At 27.1% G+C, this 17963-nt stretch overlaps 1 protein-coding gene across 4 annotated transcripts in view; it reads left to right on the top strand.

Annotated features, from left to right (window-relative positions):
• LOC122505843 (5-hydroxytryptamine receptor 2A-like) overlaps positions 1-17963 on the top strand; it is an 837584-nt gene that overhangs the window by 529030 nt on the left and 290591 nt on the right. For all 4 annotated transcript variants that reach the window (XM_043617694.1, XM_043617695.1, XM_043617696.1 and 1 more), the window contains exon 4: positions 14591-14676. In XM_043617694.1, coding sequence (XP_043473629.1) covers positions 14591-14676 — 86 coding nt within the window. The remainder of the gene's footprint in view (positions 1-14590; positions 14677-17963) is intronic.

Here is a 17963-nt window from a genome sequence, read left to right as displayed (position 1 = left end):
GTAGAACACCCCCTCTAGCTCACCTAAAACTTTAAAAATAAAAATTCAAATATCCCTCCAAGGGGGTTTAAAGTAAGGAAAAAATAAAATGGCGCCATCTAACGGTGTCAGCCGGTACTAAAACTCGGTCGGTAAGGTAGAACACCCCCTCTAACCCACTTGAATTACCGACATCGGTCGGTAACTGGGCCAGAACCCGACTAGCTATACTGCTAAACACAATAGAAAACGGCATTTTTTCCTAATCGGGTATTGAAAGTACACATATTGAGCTTTATTTTAAAGCAAAAAAGAAGAAGAAAATGTACTTTTTGTCCTACCTGCACGGAAAGTATGTCATTTCGGGCACTTAGAGCGGGCAAAAAGTAACTCATTCCCACCCTGGGGTAGGGGAAGCGGGCGCAAAATATTTTGCGCCCGCTTCCTCTACCTCCGAGCTGGCGGAATAGTATATTGTGTCGCAAGGGCGGAAAGTTGTCAATTCCTGACCGAGTTCGAAAATTGCCGCACGAGCGAAGCGAGGGCGGCAATCGTACGAGGTCAGAATTGACATTTCCGCCCGAGTTGCACAGGATATTTTTTGTCTAATTGCGCGATAAACAAGACGCATCCATAAATTCAAAAATGAATATGAACTAATTATTAAATTTGTATGAATTATTTTTATTAAGCCTAAGGCGAATCCGAATATTTTTGACAAATTTAACAATAAAATTTTACTTAAAAACTTGACATCTTCTGAAATACAGATAAAATTAATTTTTAATGTTACAATTAATATAAATATTGCAATTATTTAAATTTGAAAATTGAACTGCTGAATCTTTTTGTAAAGAATTAGAATTAATTGAAATTGATCCTTCTTGATTTGAAACTACTTTCGAAGTATTTCCATTTTTTGCAATTGATTCAGCAATTTGATTAACTTCGTCAATTTTTTGTCGCTTTGAAGGTAGGATTTCTAATGACGCCTTTGAAGTCGATTGTTGCAAATTAATTGAAGAAGTTATCATTTTTGCAATTTTTTGCTTATTAGTAGTAGAATCTTCCACGTATCCTTCTGCTGTTGCATTTGACGTCCAACCGCCGTGTCTCTTTAAAGTCAACAAATCTGCTCCTCCGTCAGCGAGTAACGTTGCCGATGTACGGCGAAAAGAATGCCCAGTATATAAATTAGAATCAGGAAGTTGCAAAAATCCCGCGATTTGTTTTGGCATATTTCCAAATTTATTTTTACCAATCACTTGATTGGTACATTTGCCACTTTGATAATTTAAGAAGAAACGATCAGAATTCACATTTGGCGGTCTTAAACTTTCATTTTTCGCCACAATTTGTAGAAATTCACCGTCAATTACAAATTTACGGGTAATCTTTGTTTTTGTGTTTGGTATTGTTACCAACATTTCTCCTTGAGCCTGAATATTATTTACAGTTATGTTAGAAAGTTCCTCCCGCCTGCAAGCTCCCGTAATGCCAAAAATCAGTGCTACCTGTAAAATAACACACTATAAGAATAATAATTATTTTTTTTATTTATATGCAGCTCTTACCTTTGTCGCTAAATAAGTTACATCTGGTGCTTCTTTCAGAAAAGAGTCTATGTTTTCCGCTGACAAAACCTTTGATTTTTTTTATTTAAATCCATCTGATTGACGTTTTATAAACGCAGTTAATTTTTTATAAGTGCCGATATCGATGTTACAGTTTATATTTATTGTACTTTTGAGCATCGAGTATTTGGACCAAATCGTTGATGGCATTAGTTTTTCGCTTAACTCGTTGAAATAGGCCAACATTACGTTTTCTGATATTTTATCCGCTTTATTTGCCTCCCGCCATTTATTAAAGTTTTCAAACGTCAAATTGTGCCTTTTATCAGAAGTTTTCGGCAACAAGTTTTGTGCTGCATTTAAAGCTTTGTCACGGAGATGAGGAGGAGTATCTTCGTCACTTGACGACGAATTATTTTCAAATTCCATTTTCTATTATATATTTAACAGACAAATAAGACAATCGACACGAATCGGATCAGAAACAACTTTTGACAAGTAAACTGTGAAGTTAGCTGCAAGTAAAATGGAAAATGTTTATTGCAGTTGATACTAAAGATGTAAGATGGCGCTAGTGTAGAGTTCTACACTCACCGACTAATTTGAATTTAAAATACAAAATTTATTAAATGTAAATTTTTTCTTTGTTTTTTTTCTAAATTTACAAAAAATACTAATTTTGTAATAAGTTAAATAATATATCGTATTATTGAACATTTTAATTACAAATAATAATAATCTTAATAATAACACATTAAATAGTGACGTGGTAAAATAACAACAGAATAACAATAATAAGTTAGTAAGTTCGTTAGTAACTAAATTAGTTATTTAGTTAGTAATCGTTGACTCCGTTTTAATTTGGAGTAATAGAAAGTGATAATATAATAATTAGTAGTATTTATTTAGTACTTTTAAAGCAGCGGGCGGAAAAGTGATTTTTCCGCCCGCTGTTGGTAGTCGGGCGGGAAAAGCTTACTTTCCGCCCGCTATACATGCACGGAAAGTCGAGTTTATCGCGCATGTAGGACAAAAAAGTATTTTGCGCCCGCTTTTCCTACCTCCGAGCTGGCGGAAAAGTATTTTGCGCCCGCTTGTTAATTTTTCGATTTTCTTCATTAAAATGCGATATTTTCGACTTTCTCTTTATGTTAACTATAAAAATGCAAACATTTTTAACTTGTTTTATTTTGTCTATAAAAATGTGCAATTTTTTTCGATTTTCTCTAAAAAAAGATTATGACAAATTTGGTTTTGTTCCCATTTTGGTGGTAAAAAATGTCAATTTTAAATACATTGTTTTCTTATTTCTATATTAAAACTTCTATCATTATAGACGTCAAAGAGTTAACATTTATATAAAGTTTAATTTTTAACTTATATGAGCGTTTAATCGTTCGTGCCCTCAATGACATACTTTCCATGCAGTTAGGACAAAAAATTATGTTAAATTATGTTAAACTAGCTGTCGTACCCGTCTTCGACGGGTTTTAGTTTCTACCAATACATTTAACAGTGTGTCTACCAATTTGGAAAATAAGGAAATAGCTCAGGAATTTAATTTGACCGGAAAAAAATAATAATTAGTTAGGTACCATTATAGCTATTTCAGTAGGAAAATATTACTATTTGAATCAGTGATTGACTTTTTATTATCAAATTAGTTATTTTAACCAATTCAAATGCAGAGAACAATATTTGTCAATTTGTAGTACTTTAATTAATGCATTAAAAATTTATCACATTTCCCACCCAGTTTTTGGAGTTATAGTAGAGTCTAATTGGAACTAATTGTATCGCAAAGGTTACGACTGCTAAAACCTAACATAAGACCTATATTTTAGACTGAAAGTAGGGCTTAAATTTTGACCCGGGTCTGTTTTCATAAATATTATACATCAATAAAAATTAAAGTAAAAAGCAATTTTTTAAAAGCGAATTAATATAATGAAACTTTTTCTTAATTTGATTGGAAAATTCCCAGCTTTTTCCAGTTTTCCCCGTTTGGTAGTTACCCTGTTAAATGTATTAGTAGAAACAAAAAACTGTCGTAGACGGGTACGACAGCTAGTAATATAATCTATATTTTATATGAACTTAAGAAAGAGTATTTTCATAAAAATAAGTAAATTTTTATAGCCATTTGTAGATTTATTTATGGATAAAATCAAGTAAATTTAAATTTAACAAAAAAAAGATAAACCGTGAAAAAGGACAAAGCAGGAAATTTTGTTAAATAAAATAGACACCGTGTTAACTTTTGTCTTTACATTGCTCAAAACATCTCTAAAAGTTAAATCTAGAGTTAAAATAAAAAAAACGTTTTAACATATAAGTTTTTGCCTAGTGGCATATAATATGCTTGTATTGTATCAGAGGTGACTTACAATTTCTTGACATCCTGCAATATCATTTTAATCATAAAAAATTTGCATTTTCAATATTTCTGAAATTCTTGAAAATATTAGATTAATTTGATAAATAATTCTCAATTACACTATTTTTACGTCAAAATAATAATCAGAGACTCCAAAAATACTACTGAATTAAACTTCATAGTAATTAGTATCGATTTTTTGATATTGAAAATATTTTTATATTTACTTATAGGATAGTATTTTTTGCAAAATTATGCTAAAATCTGACTAAATAACATATAATATTGAATTTTAGAAAGTTTAAAAGCTATCCATTAAAAATGTGAAATTTGGAAATTTTCCATTTTTTGAAGTTTTTGAAAATATTTTTATATTTACATCTTAGTTATAGGATAGTATTTTTTGCAAAATTATTCTAAAATGTGACTGAATAACATGTAATACTCAAATATAGAAAGATTAAAAGCAATCCATGAAAAATGTAAAATTTTGAAATTTTTGATTTTTTGAAAACATTTGTATACTTACATATTAGTTATAGGACTTTATTTTTTGCAAAATTATGCTAAAATGTGACTAAATAACATGTGATACTCAAGTATAGAAACTTTAAAAGCAATCCATTAAAAAATTAAAAATTTTGAAATTTTCGATTTTTTGAATTTTTTGAAGAAATTGAATATCTCCCGTTCTAATTAATATTTTTTAAATCTGTAAATTTATAAACCTTCCTTGGGTCAATACCTAATAACCTACCAAGTTGGACTTAAATCGATTTACATGTTTTTGTGTGATTATGTTATTATCACCTATTTTGCGCCCTTGATACGAAAATAACTATTTTTCAAAAAATCCTTATTAATAAAATCAGATGTCTGTCTGTACATTGCTTAAAACTTCAAAATGTTAACATGATTAGTTATTATGGACATCAGAGATTCCAAAAATGTTCTTAAAAAATTTAATGTATGTATGTATGTATGTATGTATGTATGTATGTATGTATGTATGTTTGTCTGTCACAAAAACTTTGTACCCCAATCACACAAAAACATGTGAATCGATTTAAGTCCAACTTGGTAGGTTATTAGGTATTGACCCAAGGAAGGTTTATAAATTTACAGATTTAAAAAATATTAATTAGAACGGGAGATATTCAATTTTTTCAAAAAATTCAAAAAATCGAAAATTTCAAAATTTTTTATTTTTCATGGATTGCTTTTGAAGTTTATATACTTGAGTATTATATGTTATTTAGTCACATTATAGCATAACTTTGCAAAAAATAAAGTCCTATAACTAATATGTAAGTATAAAAATGTTTTCAAAAAATCGAAAATTTCAAAATTTTACATTTTTTTATGGATTGCTATTAAACTTTCTATATTTGAGTATTACATGTTATTTGGTCACATTTTAGCATAATTTTTCAAAAAATACTATTCTACAACTAAGATGTAAATATAAAAATATTTTCAAAAACTTGAAAAATGGAAAATTTCCAAATTTCACAATTTTTAATGGATAGCTTTTAAACTTTCTAAAAATGAATATTATATGTTATTTAGTCAGATTTTATCATAATTTTGCAAAAAATACTATCCTACAAGAAATATAAAAAAATTTTCAATATATCAAAAAATCGATACTAATTACTATATGAAGTATAATTCAGTAGTATTTTTGGAGTCTCTGATTAATATTTTGATGTCAAAATAGTGCAATTCAAAATTATTTATCAAATCAATCTAATATTTTCAAGAAGTTCAGAAATATTGAAAATGGAAATTTTTTATGATTAAAATGATTTCGCAGGATGTCAAGAATTGTAAGTCACCTGTGATACAATACAAGCATATTATGCCACTAGGCAAAAACTTACATGTTAAAACGTTTTTTCATTTTAACTCTAGATTTAACTTTAAGAGATGTTTTGAGCAATGTAAAGACAAAAGTTAACACGGTGTCTATTTTTGTTTAACAAAATTCCCTGCTTTGTCCAAACTTTTCACGGTTTATCTCTTTTTTGTCAAATTTAAATTTACTTGATTTTATCCATAAATAAATCTACAAATGGCTATAAAAATTTACTTATTTTATGAAAATACTGTTTCTTAAGTTCATATAAATATAGATTGTATTACTTGCTGTCGTACAGTTTTCTGTTTATACTAATACATTTAACTGGGTATCTACCAAACGGGAAAAACTGTAAAAAGCTGGGAATATGCCGAACCGGGAATTTTCCTATCAAATTAAGAAAAAGTTTCATTATATTAATTCGCTTTTAAAAAATTGCTTTTTACTTCAATTTTTATTGATGTATAATATTTATGAAAACAGACCCGAGTCAAAATTTAAGCCCTACTTTCAGCCTAAAATTTAGGTCTTATGTTAGGTTTTAGCAGTCGTAACGTAGGGTCTACTTGCGATACAATTAGTTCCAATTAGACTCTACTATAACTCCAAAAACTGTATGGAAAATTTAATTTTTTTAATACATTAATTAAAGTACTACAAATTGATAAATATTGTTCTCTGCATTTGAATTGGTTAAAATAACTAATTTGATAACAAAAAGTCAATCACTGATTCAAATAGTAATATTTTCCTACTAAAATATCTATAATGGTAACTAATTATTATTTTTTTCCGGTCAAATTAAATTCCCTAGCTATTTCCTGATTTTCCAGATTGGTAGAAACTTAAATGTATTGGTAGAAACTATAACCCGTCGAAGACGGGTACGACAGCTAGTTAATAAATAAATTTTTAATCCTTATTAATAAAATCAGATGTCTGTCTGTACATTGCTTAAAACTTCAAAATGTTAACATGATTAGTTATTATGGACATCAGAGATTCCAAAAATATTCTTAAAAAATTTAATGTATGTACGTATGTATGTATGTCTGTCACAAAAACTTTGTACCCCAATCACACAAAAACATGTAAATCGATTTTAGTCAAACTTTGTTGGTTATTAGGTATTGACCCAAGGAAGGTTTATAAATTTACAGATTTAAAAAATATTAATTAGAACGGAAGATATTCAATTTTTTCAAAAAATTAAAAAAATTGAAAATTTCAAAATTTTTTATTTTTTTATGGATTGCTTTTAAAGTTTCTATACTTGGGTATTACATGTTAAATAGTTACATTTTAGCATAATTTTGCAAAAAATAAAGTCCTATAACTAATATGTAAGTATAAAAATGTTTTCAAAGAATCGAAAATTTCAAAATTTTACATTTTTTCATAGATTGCTTTTAAACTTTCTATATTTAAGTATTACATGTTATTTGGTCACATTTTAGCATAATTTTACAAAAAATACTATCCTACAACTAAGATGTAAATATAAAAATATTTTCAAAAACTTCAAAAAATGAAAAATTTTCAAATTAAACATTTTTTAATGGATAGCTTTTAAACTTTCTAAAATTGAATATTATATGTTATTTAGTAATATGTTAGCATAATTTTGCAAAAAATACTATCCTATAAGTAAATATAAAAATATTTTCAATATCAAAAAATCGATACTAATTACTATGAAGTTTAATTCAGTGGTGATTTTTGGAGTCTCTGATTAATATTTTGACGTGAAAATAGTGTAATTCAGAATTATTTATCAAATTATTCTAATATTTTCAAGTACTTCAGAAATATTGAAAATGGAAATTTTTTATGATTAAAATGATATTGCAGGATGTCAAGAATTGTAAGTCACCTGTGATACAATACAAGCATATTATGCCACTAGGCAAAAACTCACAGTAAAAAGTAAATCTTAATTTAAGAGCTGCCTTAAATTCAACACTGTCTGCTATAATGTTAAAGGATACGAAAAACGTGCGTAAATTCAACATTGACTGTCTTAAAAATGTTGCATCTTAATTTAAGGCAGCTTTCGTGCCTTAAAATAAGATTTTCTTTTTACTGTGCTTATATGTTAAAACGTTTTTTTATTTTAACTCTAGATTTAACTTTTAGAGATGTCTTGAGCAATGTAATTGCGACTTTCAATACATTTTTCTAATTGCCTGAAAAGTCTTTTAAACTGCCTAGGCAATTTGCATATTGCCTGTTTTCATACATTCATATTTAGGTATTTTACTAACTGCCCGCGGTTTACAAACTGCCTAGGTAGTTTGTAATGAAGGATTCTGCCTATGCCTTCGACATATATATCTTTACTTTCTTTTGTTTCTGTTCTTTTTACATCGGTTTACAATTTAATTATTTGACTTTTTACACTTTTTTAACATTTGTTTCTTCATTGTTGTGCTATAAATTTTGCTTTGACATTGAAATAGTTTTACATTTTAACTATTGACGCAGAAGAACAGCAGAAAAAGAAAAAAGTCGCAATAGCGACAGAGTTGGAGCGCCGCCCTTGAAGGCTAAGTCTTATGACAGTTCTAAGGGTGGGTAAAAGGCTTCAAAAGAAAGGTTACGGGTTTTAGTGGGTCGGGGCTGGCAGTAGGTCGCCAGCTTATTAAACAATTTTCATTTTATTTATTTTGTTTTATTTATTTTTTATACCAACCCGACATAACCTTGGAGTGCGGAATCCGAGGTATCTGTAGGCAGATTTCCCAAAATTCCCTAAGCAAACAAAAACAGAAAACAATTAATTTTAAACAGCGATGATTTAGTATCTATAAGGCCGTGTCCACAACAGAAGTTTTAGTGAACAACATCGCGCAGGTTGCATGCAACTGTGCGCGCAATTGCCAACCACTGAAAGTAAAATACTTGTTGGTTTGTTCCGCCTGCTTTGAATTTGTTTACTTTTGCATAACCTCCAATTTTTGACAATTTTGCAGGCTTCGCACTCAACTACTAATACGTCGTATATTTACTACTTTTCCTACGTTATGCTACTATTTGGGTATTTTTTTAGATTTTAGCCACTAAAAGCAACTATTTCAGGGTTGCCACAGGTCAGGGAATTCAGGGAATTCAGGGAAAAGTCAGGTAAATTAAAATTGCTCAGAGAAATCGGGGAGAAGTGAGGGATTTTTATTTAAGTAACTGGAACAAATTGAATTTTAGAGAAGTTACAAATAATTGCAAAAATTCAATTATTTTCAAAAGAAATAAACTTCTTCGCAGAAATTCAATTACTTTCAAAAATTTAAAACAATTCTCATACAAATTCAATTATCTTTAAAAATAATAAAATTCTTCTCCAAATTTCAATTATTTTCAAAAATTTTAAAAAAATCTTTGCAAATTTCCAACTATTTTTAAATAATTTTTCTCAACTCAATGATTTTCAATATCTTAATAAAATTTTTCAAAAGAATTCAATTATTAAAAAAAAAAAATTTGACAAAATTCTAAGCAAACTTTGCAATAATTCAATTATTTTAATAAATAATAACATTTTTTTTACAAAAATTCAATTATTTTCATGAATAATTAAATTCATCATTGTATTTCAATTATTTTTAATATAATTTTAATTGAATTCCTCGAGAAATTTAATTATTCTTAAAAATTTTATTAAAATTTCTCGAAAAAATTTAAATTTGTTGATAAAATTCTTTATGATAATTTACTTTCGAAAAACATTCATTAATTCAGTAAATTATATATTTTTGTATCTAAATAATTGAATTCTTGTAGAATTTTTCAATAAAAATTTATTTGAAAATGAATATTAGTTAAAATTTAAGATAATAATTGAATATTAAAAGCATTATAGCATGAATTTTTAAAAATACATAATTGATAAAATACATAATTGAATTCTTTTGAAGAATTTTAACAAAATTTTTGAAAATATTTACATTTTTTGAAGAATTTACTTAAAATTGTATTAAAAATAATTGAAATTCTGTGAAGAATTTTATTAATTTATGAAAGTAATTGAATTCTTACAATGAATTTTTTCAAATTTTTTTTTAAAGAATCGAAATAATGTAAAGAATCTTATTATGTAATAATAATTTTATTGTAAAAATAACACAGCCACACAAAAAAAAATTCTGATCTGGGGGTCTCACTATGTAGACTTTATGTTTTTTGGGTCGCTGAATCCGAATCCGAGGTCCATTTAACCCCATCAGATCAGGATTTTGACATAACCTCAAAAAACCAATATGGCGGACACATTTTTGAAAAGTTCATCGGATTCGCTTGAAATTTGTTACTCGGGGGTTTTTGGGGTCGCTGATTACGAATTTGAAGTCTGATTTCAAAAATTCAAAATGGCGGATCCAATATGGCGGACACGTTTTTGAAAAATTCATCGGATTCGCTTGAAATTCGTTACTCTGGGGTTTTTGGGGTCGCTGATTACGAAGTTGAAGTCAGATTTCAAAAATTCAAAATGGCGGATCCAATATGTCTGTGTCAGCCATATTGGATCCGCCATTTTGAATTTTGAAAAACCGACATCAGATTCGTAATCAGCGACCCCAAAAACCCCAGAGTAACGAATTTCAAGCGAATCCGATGAATTTTTCAACAACGTGTCCGCCATATTGGATCCGCCATTTTGAATTTTTGAAATCAGACTTCAAATTCGTAATCAGCGACCCCAAAAACCCCCGAGTAACGAATTTCAAGCGAATCCGATGAACTTTTCAAAAATGTGTCCGTAATATTGGTTTTTGAGGTTATGTCAAAATCCTGATCTGATGGGGTTAAATGGACCTCGGATTCGGATTCAGCGACCCAAAAAACATAAAGTCTACAAAGTGAGACCCCCAGATCAGAACTTTTTTTTTGTGTGTGGCTGTGTAATTAAATTCCTGCAACGATTTTTATTTTACATTTTATTTCAATAATTAAATTCTTTTGAGAACTTTTATTAAAATAGTAAATTTTGAAAATTTTTGAATTTCAGCGAAGAATTTAATTATTTGTGAAATGTACTTAATTTTTGCAAACAAATTTTGAAGATAATTTCATTTTTTGAGAAATTTATTTAAATTTGTCTTAAAAATAATTGAAACCCTGTGAAGAATTTTATTATTTATGAAAATAATTGAATTTTATTATAATTTTTGTAAATAATTTAATTTTTTTTTTGGAAAAATTTTATGGAAATTAAAATTTTTATTAAACATGAAGATATCAATCACTCCAAGTGGAAGACTCGAAGTAATTAATATTTTCATGTTTTATAATAATATTCTTATAAGTTGTTTAATTTAAAAAAATTTTGAATTTGAATGTTTTGAAGAATTTTAATTCCTATGGAAAAATAATAATTTAATACTTATTTTAAAATTTAGTTATTTATGTTTGCGAATAATTTTACGATTTAAGAAATTCGTAAGTAAATGTAGTAGAATGTTTTTTTTTGAGTATCTAATAATTTTAGAGTGAATCAGAATATTCTTTATGGTCAGGGAAAAAGTTAAAACTTTGTCTGGAAATCAGGGAAAAGTCAGGGAAAAACAAAATTAATTTTTTGTGGCAACCCTGTATTATTTCTATATTTTTAGAATTAATAATACTTTAAATTCGCTAACACTAGAAATCAAAAAACTATACTAAAAAAAAATTAATTAATTATTGAAATATTTAAAACACTGTTTATAAAATTCTTATAAAGAATTCAATTATTTTTAAAAATAAAACATTTTTCTCAGGAATTCAATTTTACAGGAATTGATAAGAAAAATGTAATTATTTATAAAAATTTAATTTCAATTCCTCGAAAAATCAATTATTTAAAAAAATATTTTTTTTAAATTCTTTGGAAGAATTGAATTATTTACAAAAGTATTAGAATTTTTTACAGGAATTCCATTATTTTAAAATATTTTAATAAAATTGTTCGAAAGAAATCTATGATTTTAAATTCAATTCTCAGTAAATTGCTCTGAAATAATTCAATTATTCTTTTAGATTGTAATAAAATTCTTTTCAAGAATTCAATTATTTATGTAAACAATTTTTCTAAAGAATTCAATTATGTCGATAACTAAAAAAATTATTCCCGAAAATTCAAATATTTTGAGACATTTCAATAAAATTCTTTGTAAAATTCAATTTTGTTCATAAATCATAAAATTCATCGTAAGAATTCAATTAGTTTTAAAAGTAATAAATTTCTTCTTGGAGGTTCAATAATTTAAAAAAATTTCAATAAAATCGTTTGCAAGAATTTAATTATTGTCAAAAATTTTAATTGAATTCTTTGTAAAATTTAATTATTTTTGAAAACTTTTTGCAATTCAATGATTTTCAATATCTACTATTTTCATAAAATTTTAAAACTGAATTTAATTATTTAAACATTTTTTTGTCAAAATCGTTGTAAAAATTAAATTATTTTAATGAATAATAAAAATTTCTCATGAATGTGTAATTCATGAAATTCTCATGAATTTAATTATTTAAATTTACATTTGCATAAAATTAGTCGAAAAAATCAGTTATTAAAAATTTTTTATAAAATTCTTCGCAAAGTTTAAATTATTTTTATAAATATAAAATTAGTTGCAGGAGTTCAATTTATAAGCAGGATAAGAAAACAGTAAATATTTTTGATGAAAATTAGGAAAAAGTCAGGAAAATAAAATATAGAGTGGAATTTTTGTCAGTTTTCTGAATTTATATTATATTAAAATAAAAAAAAGAATATTGTTTTAGATAAATCATGAGAAAAAAATTTTAAAATTGACTTTTTTTCTTTATCGCCTCCGACATTGCAAAAAAACAATCTTTTTTTTATTGTCAGGAATACTTCGCCAATATCCCATGAAAACTGAAAAGTAATCATTGATCATCTCCGATCTTCTGATGTTGAGTTCCTCATCATCGGATTGCTTTTCTTTTTCAGGATCGACAGCTTCATCATCAGAAACCGTAATTATTTCGCAATCAGCATTACAGTCTTCTCCGTCATTGCTGATTCCTCTCGGCAAGGAATACGTGGATAAAGATCTAATTAAAAAAGAAATAAATTTTTAAGGTACTTTTCCTATGTGACGGTTTGAAAAAATCGATTTTTTTGCATGTTTTGAAAGTACAATATCGTAGAAATATCGTGTAAAAGTTTTAGACAGATATTTGAAAAACTAACAAAGTTACAACGCGTAGAATTAAACAGTGCACGGAAGCGAGCTACAGCTACCAAAACTTTAAACGCGTTTTTCTCAAAACCACTTTTTTCTAACTGGTGACAAGGATTACTCAAAATCTATTTAACCCATCGGTCTGCAATTTGGAGGCATTATTCTATACAAGAGTGGCTATCGTGTGAACCTCGATCATGATTTTACATAAACATTTTTCTATTTTTTTAAAACAATTACTTACGAAAAAACAAGCGATTTTAGAAATTATTTTTTTAACAGTCCGCCATTTTTGTTATTTATGAAGATAAATTGTTTATTGAGGTTCACACGATAACAGTAAGTAATGAAGTGTTTTTATCATGTATGAAAATTTTATTTATATGTTCATAAATAAATAATTAAAAAATTATAGTTTATAGTATAAAAAAGTGTGTACATACTTAGGAAAAAATTAATTTTTTTCAGAAATTATTTTTATACAGTTCTAATAATTTTAATTATATATGTTAGAAAAAATACTTACTCATCGTTGTGTAATTGTACATCCTTTAAGAATACATGCATCATATCAAAATAAGCGAAATTGGTTTCGTGTTCATAGAAGGTATGTTTAGCTTAAAAAGTTTTAATTTTTCTATGTGCGATGTTTGTATTTTATGTCTTATTTTATTATTATAATTGTTACATGTATTTATAATCTCTATATAGTAATGTGGTATCATTAGCGCTCAAATTTTGTATTTCAATTAAAGTTCATCGCGTGCGTACAGAACCCCAATTTACAGTAAGACCATGTAAGACTATAAATCGCATGTGCTTGATTTTCATTTTTTCAGTTTAACAGTGTCTCAAAGTGGAAACAATTATTCACCTGGAACCAGTAGTAGGCATTATTATTCTTATGCCGCTGAAGGTATGAGGATGGTAATATGTGACGCGCTCCCAAGAAAGGTACCTAAGAAGCAAACGAATTATAGGTTATGTTCTTGTTTGATTTTTCTTGATTAAAAGTTTATTTTTAATTATTTGAATTAGAAACAAATTTTATTTGAATTTTTTGTATATAAAGAACACTTAAAGTTCAATAATTTTAAATTAATAATTGATTCTCTTTCCGTATTTTTAATCAAAAAATTAAAAACATAACCTCAAAATTTTTTGCTTGGAAGGTACCTTTCTACGGAGCGTGACATATATTTATTATAATAAAAGTAAACATGAGAATTATCTAAAAGAAAAAGGAATGATGAGTCTTAATCGTTTTTTTTAACTAAAGAAAATATGTACACTCAAAAGAATCTTTAAAGTTCCTAAAACAACAAGTTAACATAGGTCTTCATTCTCCTAAATAATTTTTTATTTAACAACATATGTTATCAAAAAGATATAGATTAAAATAATTTAAATCTGGAGTAACAAGAAATTGTCCGCGGCTATTAAGTATTTGCCCGCTGATCAAAATAATCAAAATTTTATATTAAAAATATTATTTTTATTAAAGGTGGTTAGTAAAAAAGACTCATTTTATATATTGGAAAACCTTGAACTTTTCTCAAAATTTTTCTAAAAACTATTAAGAAATTAATATTTTTACACTACTTTTTCTTTACAGATTCAATGATCGTTCAAACATATCCTCCTTCCTTCTTTCAAAGTGGACAATTACAGTTACAACTCGACAACCGCAGCCAAGTTCAAGTATGCATTTTTGGTACCTTTCATGAGTATTTGGCTTATTGCTATCCTTGATTAATTTATTTCCAGGGTTGCTACAGTCAGGGAAAACCTTGAAAACCTGGAATTGTCAGGGATTTTTTTCTCGGCCAGGGAAAACCTGGAAATGTCAGGGAATTGTATAAAATATTTTTTTCAAAAATTAATTTGACGTATTTCCCTTCTAATTTTAAAAAACTTCATTTACTAATTTTTCAAGTTAGATTTAAATCTGTTGAAAAATTCAATTATTTTCAATACATTTGTAATAAAATTTCACGAAAGAATTAATTGTTTTTAATTTCTAAGAATATTTTTCGAAAAAATTCAATTTTTTTCTGAAATTTCAATAAATCCTTGTATACAACACAATTTTTTTCTTAATTAGTTCTAAAATTTTTTTAAAAAATGGGTAAGACTCCGTCAGAAAAAAAGCGATTTGCAAGTGGTCTTCCAATTTCTTTGAAAGCTTGGGAAATAGAAGTCTTATATGAGTTAAATTAAACCCTAAAAGGATTTTGAAAAATTTTCAAAATGGCGGCTGCTACGCCATATTGAAAATGAGTGTTGCGTTTTTTTCAAAAATTAATAACTCTGAAACTTTTTGATCGATTTTAATAAAATTTACAGGCGGTATAGTTAAAAATACGTAGTTTAATTTTACATTATGACCAAAAAAAAATTTCCAAAATTTGTCAAAAAAAAAGTCAAAAAAATTTTTTGAATTAGTTTTTAGTTCAGTTGGCCTAATTTTTGAATTTTCTAATAAGTAGATATCGATTCCTTGTAATTTCACCTTTCATTTCATAAAAAAAAATTTATGGAGACTCTAATAGTTCTCGAGATATTGCGACTTTAGTGGGAGCGCGTACCGCGGAATTAAACTACGTAGCGAGGCGGAATATGAAGCGAGCGTACAAACGTGCACAATAGGGTATCCGTAACAATGCGACTTTCGAATTTTGTTTACGCCACCCCCCAGTTTCGTTCCAATAAAATAAAAAAAAATTTCCTAAAATTTGAAGCCGATTGATTAATATTAACACGTGCCAGTGATCGATCGAAATTTTCAATTAAAAATACACAGGAAAACTGCACTTTTTAAAAAAAATTCATAAGTTTTTTAATTCTCATGCAAAAAATTCTCCAGGTCACATTTGCCTTCATTTTTAGCTGCACTATAAGATAGCACTTTGCCAAAAATTCAATTTTCAAAAAAATTTTAAATGGCGGATGTTTAAAGTGGGTCATAAAAATGCACCACAATATATCCAAGGTTTTAACACATAAGTGTTGTCAAAAATTCAAAAAAATTTCTTACTCGGGGCTATTTTCGATCGTTTATCATGAATCTGATATCAGAAATTAATTTTTCAAAATTTTCGATCCAATATGGCGGGTTTAAAATTTTGATTTTCTACATTTTTGAAGTAAATATTCTACAACAACGTCAAGGGCGATTTTTGGATGTGCTATCTACGAATCTAATGTTAAAATTTTATTTTTTAAATTATCCGATCCAATATGTCGGATTCAAAATTATGATTTTCTACATTTTTGAAGTAAATAGTCTAAATATTAATTTATAGATTAATAGTTACAAAAAATAATTATTGGGATGTTTTAGAAACTCTTTTTTAGAAATTTAACTTTTTATACCTCTGCTCTTAAAATCGATTATTAAAGGAATATTTTAAAAAAAATTTGAATCCACCTTGCCATATTAGATCGGGTAATTTAGAAAATAAAATTTTAACATTAGATTCGTAGATAGCGCTTCCAAAAATCGCCCTTGACGTTGTTTTAGAATATTTACTTCAAAAATGTAGAAAATAAAAATTTTAAACCCGCCATATTGGATCGAAAATTTTCAAGAATTAATTTCTGATATCAGATTCATGATAAACGATCGTAAATAGCTCCGAGTGAGAAATTTTTTGAATTTTTGACAACAATTATGTGTTAAAACCTTGGATATATTGTGGTGCATTTTTATGACCCACTTTAAACATCCGCCATTTAAAAATTTTTTGAAAATTGAATTTTTGGCAAAGTGCTATCTTATAGTGCAGCTAAAAATGAAGGCAAATGTGACCTGGAGAATTTTTTGCATGAGAATTAAAAAACTTATGAATTTTTTTTAAAAAGTGCAGTTTTCCTGTGTATTTTTAATTGAAAATTTCGATCGATCACTGGCACGTGTTAATATTAATCAATCGACTTCAAATTTTGGGAAACTTTTTTTTATTTTATTGGAACGAAACTGGGGGGTGGCGTAAACAAAATTCGAAAGTCGCATTGTTACGGACACCCTATTGTGCACGTTTGTACGCTCGCTTCATATTCTGCCTCGCTACGGAGTTTAATTCCGCGGTACGCGCTCCCACTAAAATCGCAATATCTCGAGAACTATTAGAGTCTCCATAAATTTTTTTTTATGAAATGAAAGGTGAAATTACAAGGAATCGATATCTACTTATTAAAAAATTCAAAAATTAGGCCAACTGAACTAAAAACTAATTCAAAAAATTTTTTTGACTTTTTTTTTGACAAATTTTGGAAATTTTTTTTTGGTCATAATATAAAATTAAACTACGTATTTTTAACTATATCGCCTGTAAATTTTATTAAAATCGATCAAAAAGTTTCAGAGTTATTAATTTTTGAAAAAAGCGCAACACTCATTTTCAATATGGCGTAGCGGCCGCCATTTTAAAAATTTTTCAAAATCCTTTTAGGGTTAAATTTAACTTATATAAGACTTCTATTTCCCAAGCTTTCAAAGAAATCGGAAGACCACTTGCAAATCGCTTTTTTTCTGACGGAGTCTTACCCAAATGCAATTATTTTCTAATATTTTAATAAATTTTTTGAAACATTTTAATTATTTCTATAAGTATATAGTAAAATTCTTCGCAAGAATTAAATTATTTTTATAAATAATAAAATTTTTCGAAGGAATTGAATTATTCTCAAATTTTTTGATAAAATTCTTTGTAAGAATTCAATGATGTTAAATACATTAATTTTAAAATTGAAAATATTTTTTGAAAAAATATTTAAAATGTTAGAAAACAAAAAAGCTAACAACAACTAACTAATTTGGTCAGGGAAATTAAAAAAAATGGTCTGGAAAATCTGAGAAAGTCAGGGAATTTTGAAATGCTGAATACGTAGCAACCCTGTTTACAGATTTATAAACATTTTTATAGTTTATATTATATAATTAATCAAATTTATCTAAACTTATTTTTATAATGATGTTTATAGTA

The sequence above is a fragment of the Leptopilina heterotoma genome, unplaced genomic scaffold, assembly GCF_015476425.1.
Source record: "Leptopilina heterotoma isolate Lh14 unplaced genomic scaffold, ASM1547642v1 Lhet_377, whole genome shotgun sequence".
In the NCBI taxonomy this organism is placed as follows: Eukaryota; Metazoa; Arthropoda; class Insecta; order Hymenoptera; family Figitidae; genus Leptopilina; species Leptopilina heterotoma.
The sequence above is the reverse complement of the archived record's forward strand: the minus strand, read 5'-3'. Positions and strand labels throughout refer to the sequence as shown.